General features: G+C 33.4%; 1 protein-coding gene across 1 annotated transcript; it reads right to left on the reverse strand.

The window, feature by feature from the left end:
* Positions 1-6,571: 6,571 nt before the first annotated feature.
* On the reverse strand, positions 6,572-12,296 carry LOC120073635 (Galactosyltransferase family protein). The gene is made up of 7 exons (XM_039026441.2): positions 10,695-12,296; positions 9,856-10,088; positions 9,430-9,720; positions 8,056-8,184; positions 7,763-7,936; positions 7,076-7,183; positions 6,572-6,992 (listed from the first exon to the last, which is right to left on the reverse strand). The coding sequence occupies exons 1-7, from the start codon at positions 11,593-11,595 to the stop codon at positions 6,783-6,785; spliced, it is 2,046 nt and encodes a 681-aa protein (XP_038882369.1). The 5' UTR covers positions 11,596-12,296; the 3' UTR covers positions 6,572-6,782.
* Between the last annotated feature and the right edge of the window lie 246 nt (positions 12,297-12,542).

Below are 12,542 nucleotides of genomic sequence, written 5' to 3' on the forward strand. Positions count from 1 at the left end.
GTTGTCTGAATCATCTGAAGTATAACAGATTTCATTTCAAACCTGGAACCATCTAGTGCTGGATGCATGAATCCAGATGAGAAATCATATAAGATAGGCAAAACATAATCTCTTATTGGTCTATTACAATCATTAGCTAGAATAATGGGGTTGGTAAGAGCAGCCGCATTGTCATTTCCATTGTCTTTTACATTGATTACTACATTTGGCTCTTCAAGATTGTTTGTTCATCTGTTATCTTCCTAGCGTTGTTCCTTTGTCTTCTTTCCTTATTTATTCTTCTTCTTCTATGAAAAGTCCTCTCGATTTCTGGGTCATATAATGGCTCAGGCACTAATCCTTCGTTCATAAAACATTTGTACCTCTTCCACAAATAGAGGTATAATATGCCAACTCTCGAAACCTGCAAAAATCAGAAATAATAATTTAGCACAACTTTCGTTACCGCAATCTCTAGTAACGGCGCTAAAAACTTAATGTGTTTCTATAGATGCGATGAGATGATTCTATGCTTTAGTCTCCTTAATTATGTAAACGCAGTGTTTTATCTAATTAAACCTAAGTGTAAGTTGAACTAGAATCCTAGTGAGTTCATGGTCAAACGTAGGGATTGCTCCTTAAAAATGTGGTGAAATGTTTTTTTCTAGATCTTAATGCAATTTTATGTCAATAATGCAGATGATTGGTTATATTCTACCACTATTATTAAAATGCAAAAGAAAAAATGGGGTGCGATGAGTATCACAATTCAAGTGAAGCAAAATGCAAAGAGAAATGTAAAATTCCAATGAATGAAATAAGGTTGAGAAAAATAACTACTAACACTTCTGAAGCAATGCATATACCACACGTTCAAGCAACTTACCCATGATCACAAGTTATACTTCTCAGTGCATTTAGCCACGATATCCTATTTCTAGAACGCATGCAATGAGTATTTAATGCAAAAGACGTATCTTTATGTTTGAAGGTATTTCTTTCCTTGTTTAATGAGATCTAAAATCTCTTGCTTTTTCAAGCAGTGATTAATTCTATTTAGAGCAATTTGTCGACTTGATCAAAAAAGTTTACGAAGTACACATTAAACAAGTTGAACACCAGTCTATGCTTTACTCAGTACATGTTAGTTTCATTTTCCTTAACCCATTATGAAACTAGTTGTTCATACTTGGTAAAAAGACGATGGATAAATAGGAAAATGTGATGGCATTCATATTGGTAGTGAAAGTTTCCCAACGTTACACAACAATACGAATGCTAATGAAGATATAAAACGAAGGATAAGGATAGAGAGTCAAGTCGTCATATGAAATTTCTTGTGCCTTCTGGCTCCTTTGAATGACTACTTCACGTTGGTTGTGATGGGGTTGACGTTCTTCTTCCTTTGCTACCAATGGAAATCTTTAGCTCTCACTCAATACTTCTCAATTAGAAAGCTTGGGAGGAAGTTATCTTTAGGAAGGAATGGAGAATTTTTACAGAGCTTTCACCAATTCTTTTTCTTTTCTTTTCTTTTCTTTTCTTTCTTTCTTTCTTTCTTTTTTTTTTTTTTTTTTTTTTTTGAATGACTTTTGTGGCTATTTATAAGCATCAATGAGTAGTATTTGCGCCTCTCACTAATGATTGCGCTGACACCAGGCATTAATTTCCATACCCTGTCGCGTCGCCCTCCTCGATTTAGCAATTCATTGGCTCTATCGCAAACCTCTCATATATGCTACCAACTTTGATTGGACGGCATCCACCGCCCATGCGTCAGTTGTATTTAATGTATTGTCTCTTCTTATCGCATTGAACTTGTGCGATTCCGTTTTGGGCGTCAGGTTTTTCCACGCGCTCTGGTGGCAACAATTGCTTCATCACTTTAAGTAGATTTCTGCATTTAAAAAACTCAAATTTTATAATTTACAAGGATCGTGAATTTTTGTATGCTAGCGATCGCATAATGTAACTAATCGCATAATTTCCATGTTAAGCTAACGCATTTTTTATGATTTTTCCTAATTCTTTGAGATAAAATGAGTAAAATAACTTGTATTTCTACAAGTTATCATATGTATCTAGTACGCGATTTGATGTATCTATTTTTACGGTTACCTTTTTTTTAGGAAAAAAAGATAAGTAAATCATTTAATCTTTCTCAATCTAAAACCAGGTAGCCTATTTAAAAAGCTCGCTACTCGAGTCCAAAACAAAAACTAAAAAATAAAATAAAAAAATAAAAGACCAAACCCTAGAACCATCTAATCATCATCTTCACATTTGAGTCACCACAAAGTTCACCACAATATGACCTACTTGAATATCTTCAACAATTAAACGAAGAAGTTATTCGTTTATCTTTGTGTTTCTCCCTTTAATCTTCTTCTTCTCTAATTGGTCACTTTTTTATTGTATTTCATTGACTATTTTACTTCAACATCTTAGATGTTGTTTTTTGTATTGTATTTTCAATGTTTATATCGTATTTTGTACTATTGTCATTAGCTTGTATGCTAAATTTACCTATATCATAAATTTTTTTTAAAAAAAAATAAAAAACATCTTCAACATATCAATATTCTAACTTTTTTCATAAATTGGTGTATCGTCACATTCTATTATATCCATATTTCGTATCTATATCCGTGTCTATATTTCGTGTCTATATTTCATTATCATGGAAGAATGAACAGACATTAAATATGGGTAAAAAACAGCCATACTTAATTAAATTTATGGTCTAATTTAACAAAATTAAAAGAGAAAAAAATAGTGGGTCACGTGAACATGTGTATCGGGATAATAGTTCCAAAGCTTTGACCACTTTTTGTGGTGCATCTGAGAATTAATTTAATGAAATTATAATCGTAATATTATAATTCATCAAGCCAAATAAGTAAAAATATTACCAATCAATGCGTTAGAGATCCATAACTGGCTATTATATCGAGCTATATATTTGATTATTATTGTTACTTTTTTGGTACTATTCATTATTGTTTTTAGACAGTTTTAGTACAATTATTATTAATTATAATTACTACTGTAGTACATTATAAACGACGGTTAATTTGTGAAATTTCCTAGTAAAACATGGTGTCTCATTTTAGATGATATATAACTTAATTTTTAATATTTTCAAACATTTGAAAGACGTACTGGATATAAAATTGTAACTAGATAAGAATTTACGAGACATAAAATCGATAGTTTATAAACTTACAGACATTTTTAAATTTCATAATTCACGTAGACACAAATCTAAAAGTTAATGGAAAACATCTAAATTTATATGATTTTATGTCCCAAACTTTAATTTTAGATACCATGAAGATTCTATCGCACCTGTCGGTACCATGAAGGTCATGGTACTAACATAGATGTTCAATGTGGTAGTAGTAGTGGACCTCCCAAACCAAGCGGAGTGGAAGTGGTTCAAGTTTTTAACGGATGATTCATGAAGGAGTTATTGGAAAATCGGGCGGATGAGACATCAATGACCACTTTCAATAGTGATTTGTGACTGTTTGAAGTATAACAGTTCAACAGTTTTATGAATCAAAAGGTTCATTACAAGCCTATGTACTTATTACACAATACTAAATATATATAGAAATTAAAATCATTGATAAAAAATAAGTCGAAACATTCACAATTACTCTCTACTATTTTTACTAATTTCAACTCTTTTGTCATACCGTTGGATTATTCTCTCTAAATTACAAGTCAATTTTTGGCATCATCATAATCCTAACCGAAAAAAATTATATTTTACCATTTATTTATGTAATATAAAAAAGTGATATATATAATATAACCCAAAAAGGGTACTATCGACATTGTACAAGCTAGTGTCATAGATTTTCCGTGACTGCAAATTCAGAAAGAACGATCCAATACCAATAGAATTGCCCACGCGTCCGTTTCGATAATGCGCCACGTGGAGAGCCCTAAACGCGTAAAAATCCGATAGCGAGTCTCGGAGTTTGTACTCGCAAAGAGAGCGAGGGCAACAAGTGGTCCCGACAAGAATCATACTGCGCGCGCTCAAATAGCCCCTGTAACGGCCGCGTAAAAACCGTTTTGTTTTCTTAGGACATGGAGGACGTGAAGTACACGCGCTGGAGCTGCCGACAAAAATGTGGGTCCCATTTAGAGAGTGGGACCCAGATGGAGATTTTATCTCATTGTCTTTGATTACGCGTCCGGACGACGCGAGAGCCAGCAAGGCAGACGAGTGTCGTGTCGGCAACGATGGAGGGACAAAAGCCAAGTTACTAACTGCCACGTTGGATATCCCTGGCACGTGCGAATATATATATATATATATATTTTTTTTTTTTAAAGTTTAAAACAAAAATATGATGGGAAGAGTCGTAAGACGTAAGAAATTCAAATCTCATTCGTTTCATAAAAAATATTGGTTTTAACTTGTTAAGAATTAGCTATATTTCAAATGTTAACTTTTACGCTAATTTTGTAATAATTAACTTAAATTTAAATAAGGATTCATTTGATAATTATTTGATTTTTTGTTTTTATTTTTAAAAATGTAAGTCTATAAATACTATTTTCATTTTTAAATTTATTTTTTTTTTATCTACTTTTTACTAATGATTTATAAAATTAAGTCAAATTATAGAAAAAAAAATTGTTTTTAAAAGATTATTTTTGTTTTTAGAATATGGTAAAAAATTTAACCATTGTAATTAAGAAATATACAAATCATTGTATGAAATAAGAAGAAAATAGATTTAATTAAAAAAAATTACCAGATGGAACCTTAATGTTTGAAAACACGTCGAACTTAAATTTTTACTAAGTTTGATTTTGGAGAGGAAATCTTTAGATCTAAACTAGTTCCAGTTATAAATATTGGAGAAATTTAATTAAAAATGTAATATTTATGTAAGTCTAAGTTCTTAATTATGATAAAATAAAAAAATGTAGGTGAAATTTGGTATAAAATGTCAAATTTAGATGTATTTTTGTTTCTTAAATAATGTTTAATCGACACAAAATGAAAGATCTGTTTCCTTCCCTCGTTGAGCTCAAACAAATAAAGAAATAATACAAAATATTTCAATAAACATAATAAATGAAAGATAGGACCCACGTAATTCAAAGACCCAATGGGAGAAAAAGAAGATTTGCGGCTTTACTCAAAATCAATTCCTTTATTTTCGCCATTTGGTCTTCCTATCCTATCCTGTCTGTTCATTAATATCATGAATTTTCTTTTTATATATATATATAAAAAAAAAAACGACTATTTAATTTAGACATTTGTCCGATTGTCCCTTTTTTTTTTTTTTTTTTAAAAAAAAAAACGTTCGATATTTTTTTTAAATAATAGAGTTTTGGAAGGGAAAAGAGAGAGAGAGTTACTTAAGTCTATATGGAATGATTTTTTGAAGTATTTAAAAAGCACTTGAAAAGATATTCTATTAAGGCATTTAGTAGTTATCATATTTTATTGATATGGTTTCAACGAAATTTTAGTGGGAATTTATTAATTATTAAAAAAAAGTCTAATATTTGATCTTTTTTTATTGAGAAAAAAAAACAAGTTGTTGATACTATATATGATTACTTAAAAGAAAGAAGTTATATGATTTGTGTGTTAATTATTATTGTTACTCATTAATTAATTGTATGATACTCAACCTAAAGGAAGAAATTGAACATTGATAAGTTAGGTAAATTTAAGCTATAAATAGGTGTCAAAATTGAAATTTTGCCTACTCGAACATGCTAACTATCATACATCATCAATTAAAAGGTAGATTTGAATTCATACAATACATTTTAAACTCAATTTAAAAAGGATTAAATATTTTATTTTTAATTAAAAAAACGTTTGAATATCATGCACAAAATAGTTACTTATTTAGTTGTTATAATAACTAGTTAGGAATAATATGTGGGATTGTTTAATTGTTTGAAAAGTTGAAGTAAAAACCATTAAGCAACCCAACTCATCTTTTAACCGATTCAAACTTAGTTCCGGGAATAAAACAACAATTATTATACAAATATCAATGGTTTGATCTGCCATTTCGAAAGAGTTGATTGATTTACTTATTTATTAGAAAAATAAAACCCCTCTCAGATTGTAAAGGTAACAAGTTAAGTTTTTTCCCCTCTTTTTTTAATAAAATAAAATAAAAACTGTCTTTCATTTTTTAGATTTGTATTTATTGTCTAATAAAATTTTAAACTTCAAAAAAGTACAGAACCTATTAAATATTTTTAGAATGTTAGCAACTAAATAGACACAAAAATTAAAGTTCACATATTAAACTTCTAATTAAGAAAGCTTTAAACTAAAGGTAAGAACATTTTAGTGAACATTTGAGTGAGATTGGACATCTAAACCTCTTACCTAATAGTCGAGTACTTGTGTATTTGCCTTAACAGGTTAAGTTAAGCTCAAGTTAGCTTTCTTCCACAACTTAATGAATATTAAGTAATTTGTTTGAAGGAAAAAGAATTTAAGGACCAGTCAGTATGGCTATGGTTATGGCCCTGTGAAACTTGCTTGTATTCAGAAAATCATCATGAGCTCAAGAGTTGGGGAGAATATCCATTTAGCAACATTCGAGACAAAAGTAATATAATAAATGGAGGAATGAAGCTAACTTCATATCAAAATGCCCATTCCACATCATAATCTATACATGGAAAACTGATCTTGAAGAAAAAAATAAAAATTAACAATTATAATGCATCATAGTTTGAATTCATGACGCCTACACTGAATAATAAACATGGCTAGAAATACAGAGTGGGGAAAATTGTCACCTGAAGTTGCAACAATGAGCGTGTCCCCGGGCCAATTTATCCCACAGACAGATTATCTGTCTTGGAGATTGATAGTGTGCTGTAAAATAGTCTTCCATACACCCGTACTGGCAAAATTTCCAGTTGTGAGAGTATTGGACCGTCGCCACGGTACTGTTGAACTGTTCGACCCACATTCCCATGCTCACATCCTCCATCTTGAATATCTGCCATACCAAAACATCCTATTTAATACACAAATGGGGGCACAGACAAACAGAGACAATGAGGCTTATGTTGTCAAACTGACCCTCAAGCTCTTGTTTTCATGTTGAGAGACAATGTATTTAGCAATGTCAATGGAAATGATATATCCTGGCCCATTGGCATATGGAGGATAGACTTCTTCAGGCCATTCCTGATATCGTACATGGAAATTAATCATTAGCGTAAAGAAGGAAACAAAAAGGATTGTTCAAAACTTCAAAGCTTTTTGCTTAAAAGATTGAAAGAAAGTGATAGGGCCATCAATAATAAATGTATATTAAAGGAAAGGAGTTAGGTGGGCCCACTTTTGTAATTAAGTGACGAGACCATAGGAATGGAAAGGAATCAAGAAGGAATTCTAAGAGATTACAAGGTTTTTTTTTTTTTTTTTTTTTTTTTTGGGGGGGGGTATTTTTTTTTTATGATTGGGATAGATATTCAGGTCTGGGAGATAAGAGCTATCTGATCCTCTCTAAGTTTATAACCTCTTGTTGATAAATAATAATACTGGGTTCTTTCATTTGAAAAAGCCCTCCTTTTGTGTTAACCTGGGAGAAGTAATGTCAATTGGCAATTATAGTTTCAAGCAGCAATGTTGTGTTAAACATGTTAATTGATGAATGAAAGTTGTCCAGAAAAATTGGTGGATTAGCCATTTAACTCAAGGATGCACACAGTGGGATAAGAGCACAGAATAGCCAACTTTTATACGCCAACATATTTAATTTACCTCATATGTGACTGCCCATTTTCCATGTCGGAGAGGGCGATGCAAGAGGTTGAGATTGCCCATGTATAGGGACCTCTTGGATGAAATGCCTTCTATCTGTTTTAAAACAGTTTCCATCCTCACAAAGGTGTCATCGTCACATTTCATAATATACGAAGCAGTCAAGTTCACAGCCTGCAAGAAGAAAGTGAAAAACAGCATACACTAAGGTCATACGCTACTCAGTTTATAGTACAGAGGTTCTATGAAGACGATCCAAGAAATGATAAACAGAAGGGAAACCGCAAACTCACCCCAAATTCACATATGGCAATGGTCTTGAGAACAACAAGCTCATAGCGGTCCATGAAGGGCAGGATCACAATATCACCGAAGTATGCGGCTTCCTTCTTCAGAACAGCATTGACCTCCTTCCTCGGATTCTACATGGTGAATTTATACATGAGAAGAAATACAAAAAACAATGATGGAAATAAATATCAAAGAACATAAATGAAATTAAGATCTAAGAAATCCCGAGTGCAAAAGAGGATGGGAGGACTGTGACTGACTGAGCACGAGTCACAGTCTTCCATTAGTGTGGGAGCCACTCAGCTTACATGTTAATAACCAAGATAGAATAACTAAATGCTACATGTGAATTCCATGAGAAATTTCCTCCTCTGGAAATTACTAAGTCAAAACATATAAAGGCCATCTTCTCTTTCCAAGTCTTAAGGTAAAATCTAAATTATCCTTTGTTTTCCAAATAGGATAGCAGCCAAGAAAAAGCTTCCATAACCGAATAAAAGATGTACGGAGCACCTCTATTCTCAGAAAGAAAACTACTAAGTACTTCTACATTTAATATCATATGCGGCTGCCACCTCCTTATCAATATCACTGTCGGCAAGAATGGCATCGTCACAACACAAAGGCTTCATCGGGCCTTTAAAGTTCAATTTGGTATGGTTTTATATAATCAGATTTCTATAATAATTTGATTTAGCTTTATAAACAGCCAAGACAATGTGTCAACCAAATGAAAGAATGGATTTGAAGTGAATCAAAATACCAAAATAAAACCAATTGGAACGAAATAAGCCTGTAAAAGAATTGGTAAAATCACTCCAGGGGTACAAAAACATTGTCAGAAGAGAGAAACACTTCCATTTCAAATAAAGGATCCCTTGTTCCTAAGGCCTTTTGGTTGTGGTTTGCTTTCTTTTGATTAATACGAGATTTTTCATTAATCCTTATTAAAAGAAAATGCATTCAGCATATTAATTATAAAGGAAAATGAGGGAAAGAGATAGTTATGGATTGAATCACTGTTTCGGATTTGCATCATAAAGCATGATACAAGTATAGCTGTATGATTGCCACACAATACTACAGTAGTTCATAAATTATTTTTTAAAAATGTGAACCACCATAGCTAACCATTGCATGCTCTCTTATTATTTTCCTTTTCAAATGTCAACCTATTCAATTGTCAGTGGAACGTAGCACACAGAGCTTTTGTTGTCATCCAAATAGAACATTTTCAGAATACATGAATCAAAGTTACGAGATTCCTCATCTTCTGCATGCATCAGATACACAAACAATTACAACAAGTCAAAAATTACTATTGTTTGCGCTACTTTTATGAATATACCTTAGAGGGATGAACACAAGAGTCATACCAGTGCAACAAAGAAGCGAACAACTACATTTGATGACTTGACAGCTGAAGATTGCATCCAAGTTTTCCTAACAGCCATACGCTCCGCAAAGTGATTAGTAGCAGACAGAACACCAATAAAAAGAAAAATGGATCTCTTTGGTAAAGGCTGAGATTTCCATTTCTCAGACATCTCAAGAACTCGTTGGGGAGAGAAGCTTGGATGAGAAGTAGGAAGAGATGTAGCATATGTAGAATGAATGTCCACGTCTCCTTTAACTGCTAATCCAGTTGCATCTTCAAGCGTAAATCCCTAAATGAAAGTCAACGATATGAGAAAATTAATATTAAAACGTGGGAGAGATGATCGATACCAACTGCAGCAGTAAGACAAACATAGACCAAGGTGAAATAGTTATCTTCATCCTCCTCTTCTCCATATACTTACAGGGCGATAGGCAAAAGAAGTCAAGTGCCGACCACCAACATTTATATGGTATCCATCAACACCAGCACGTAGTGTTAAGATAAACAGTCGGCCCTCCATAAAGGGAAATGGCCAAGTCACTTCTGGTTTTTGCTCCCTCCCTATGAATCTCTTGAACCATGAGGTTGTTTTCGATTCTTTCGAATCTGTAATATCACTCCTCGACCATTTTTCACATCGACGATTTCCATCAACTGTCAAATAAAAAGATTGAAAGGGAACAAAATGTCAGATGGCATTGGCATTGCAGCGCAGCTAGAAGAATGAAATAATTAAGGTGTTGGAGAGGGGAAAGAAGTACACAACTTAACCATAATGGTATTGTTTTCCTTTTTATTTGTTTAAAACAAAGTGACGTGAAAATATTTATAGGAGGAGAATGTTACAAACTTTCATCCACTCTGCTATAGCATTCCCAAAACAGGAACAGACAACTAAGTCTGCACATGAAGATGTAAGAAAATGATTTGAGTAGTTGGAACGATGTGACCAACAGTTTTATACTAATGAATGCATGAGAGAAAAGTTAAAAATTATGTTTTGACTCTATGTTCAATTATTAGGAGAGGCATCTACATTGAATAATTTTTCATTAGATGCATGAGAGATATTAAAATTTATGTTTTTATTGCACACCCAATAGTTAGGAGGGGGATGGAACAGCCTTGACCGGTTTTATCAACAAAAACAATAATTTGAGGTCATTATGCTCCATCACCGGTAATAAGTGTCACGTGATGAGTGTTCGAGTGCTGGTAATGAAAAATACAAGAAAAATAGAATGGATGGGATAAACTCACCGAGCATTTCATCGTCACTACTTGATGGCAAACCATCACATCTTTGAGCCGTTCCCCACTGCATCCTATAACATGTATTATGTTCAATGACCGGCCGTTTACTCCAATCGCCTTTCAGTCGTGGATTCAAGTGAAGGATCTTTGGTGGGTCCTCCCCGTCTACAGATTTCAATCCTTGCAATTCAACCATGAACTGCGAAACCATAACATTAGGATCATCTCCCACCTTCAAAAGTTGGGGTACATACTCCTTATGAGCAAGATGCGGGGTTCCAATTATTGTAATAGATGAACCTGCAGCAAGTCCACATGGAAGAAACATGATTCCATCTCCCTCCAATAACTTTTTCCCATCAGTAGATATCCATGAAGGACATGACTCAGGCTTTCCCTCGAGTATAGAACTTTCGGCAGTCTCATTCAACCCAAATTTATCAACTTCTTCCCAAGCCTTCAAGCCTAATGTCCAAGCTTCATCTGCCATTTTCTCAAGCATAGAAAAATCATTGGTATGATTCTGCTGATTCGAAACTTTACCAGTTATCCGACCATATTTATGTTGAATTGGCTTTATGGGTCCGGTAACATTGTTCACCGCTTCAAGTGGCTCTTTTTTAGGCGTCAATGGTGCTTCTAAATGCTGGTTATCTTCCAGTTTCCGATGAAATGTATCCTTGTAAACAGAACTCAATGATGCTTTGCTAAAATCCACCCCTTCACTGTCCACTCCGTTTGAATCCAACCCAATATTATTTTCATCCCCGCTCAACGTTGCAGCAATTTCCAAAAAACGTGGAAACTTAAATGATATGAAAACTAAATACAACACTCCAATTACGAGAAGAAGATGCGATAACCTGAGCCTCCTCGCAACCGGAGGTTCGGTTTTAAGCTTCTTCATCTACAACAAAAAGAAAATTACCTAACAAAAGGCTCAAACGTACTCTACAGAAACCATAAATTACACATACAAATTCATCTAGCCCACCAAGCCTTCAGCCCCAACATCCGAACGTGGATCAACACGATGCAATACGGCAACAAAAATCTCATACACGAGCAAGAACACATACCCCCAATAACCGAAAGATCGAATGGATGTGAAATACAGGGTTTGGGAATAACCAAATTTCAGATATAACAAACAAACAAACACATTGCAATCAGAAGCATAAAAAAACTGCTGTAGAACCCCAAAATCACCGGAGTTCGTCGTCTCTTTTTTGGGATCTTAGTTGAATCTTATCCCGAAGAAACCCTATTTAGGAAATGTTGATCGAGAAAAACAACAACAAAAAATGAAACCAATCAACACGGCTGGGCAATACCAAGAAATCGCCGAAGATCAAGTTAATGCGGGAAGAACAGTCTGGCTGAAGAAATGTGACCAGAAATTTAGATTGAATACACAAATGAAAGGTCCCATAAACATCAACGAACCGGAAAGGACCGAGAACGAAGCTGTCATGTTAGATTGAAGTTAACCCATGAAATGAAAATATGAACATTTTGAGGGACTAAAATGTAAATAACTTCCCCTAAACTTTTGATTGGTAGGGTACAAATTACAATTCCAATTTTGTTCAATATTCCCACCCAATCAAATTATTTTTCAGTAAATCGTGCACTTTTTGTCCATTTATAATTAAAATTTGACCTTCCTATTAGATTCTATGCCAATTTTGTTCATTTTTGTGTTTATGGCAAGCATCTCAACAAAATGTTTAAACTTCCCAAATAAAATTATATTTTCGATCTTAATATGTTGTTGTACTAAAAAATAAAATTAAATTAACTTTTCAAATCCACCCTCTGTTCGTAAAATTCAATCGAATCTTATTTCAAAAT

The sequence above is a fragment of the Benincasa hispida genome, chromosome 3 (assembly GCF_027475165.1).
Source record: "Benincasa hispida cultivar pf3 chromosome 3, pf3_genome.v1.1, whole genome shotgun sequence".
Lineage (NCBI taxonomy): Eukaryota > Viridiplantae > Streptophyta > Magnoliopsida > Cucurbitales > Cucurbitaceae > Benincasa > Benincasa hispida.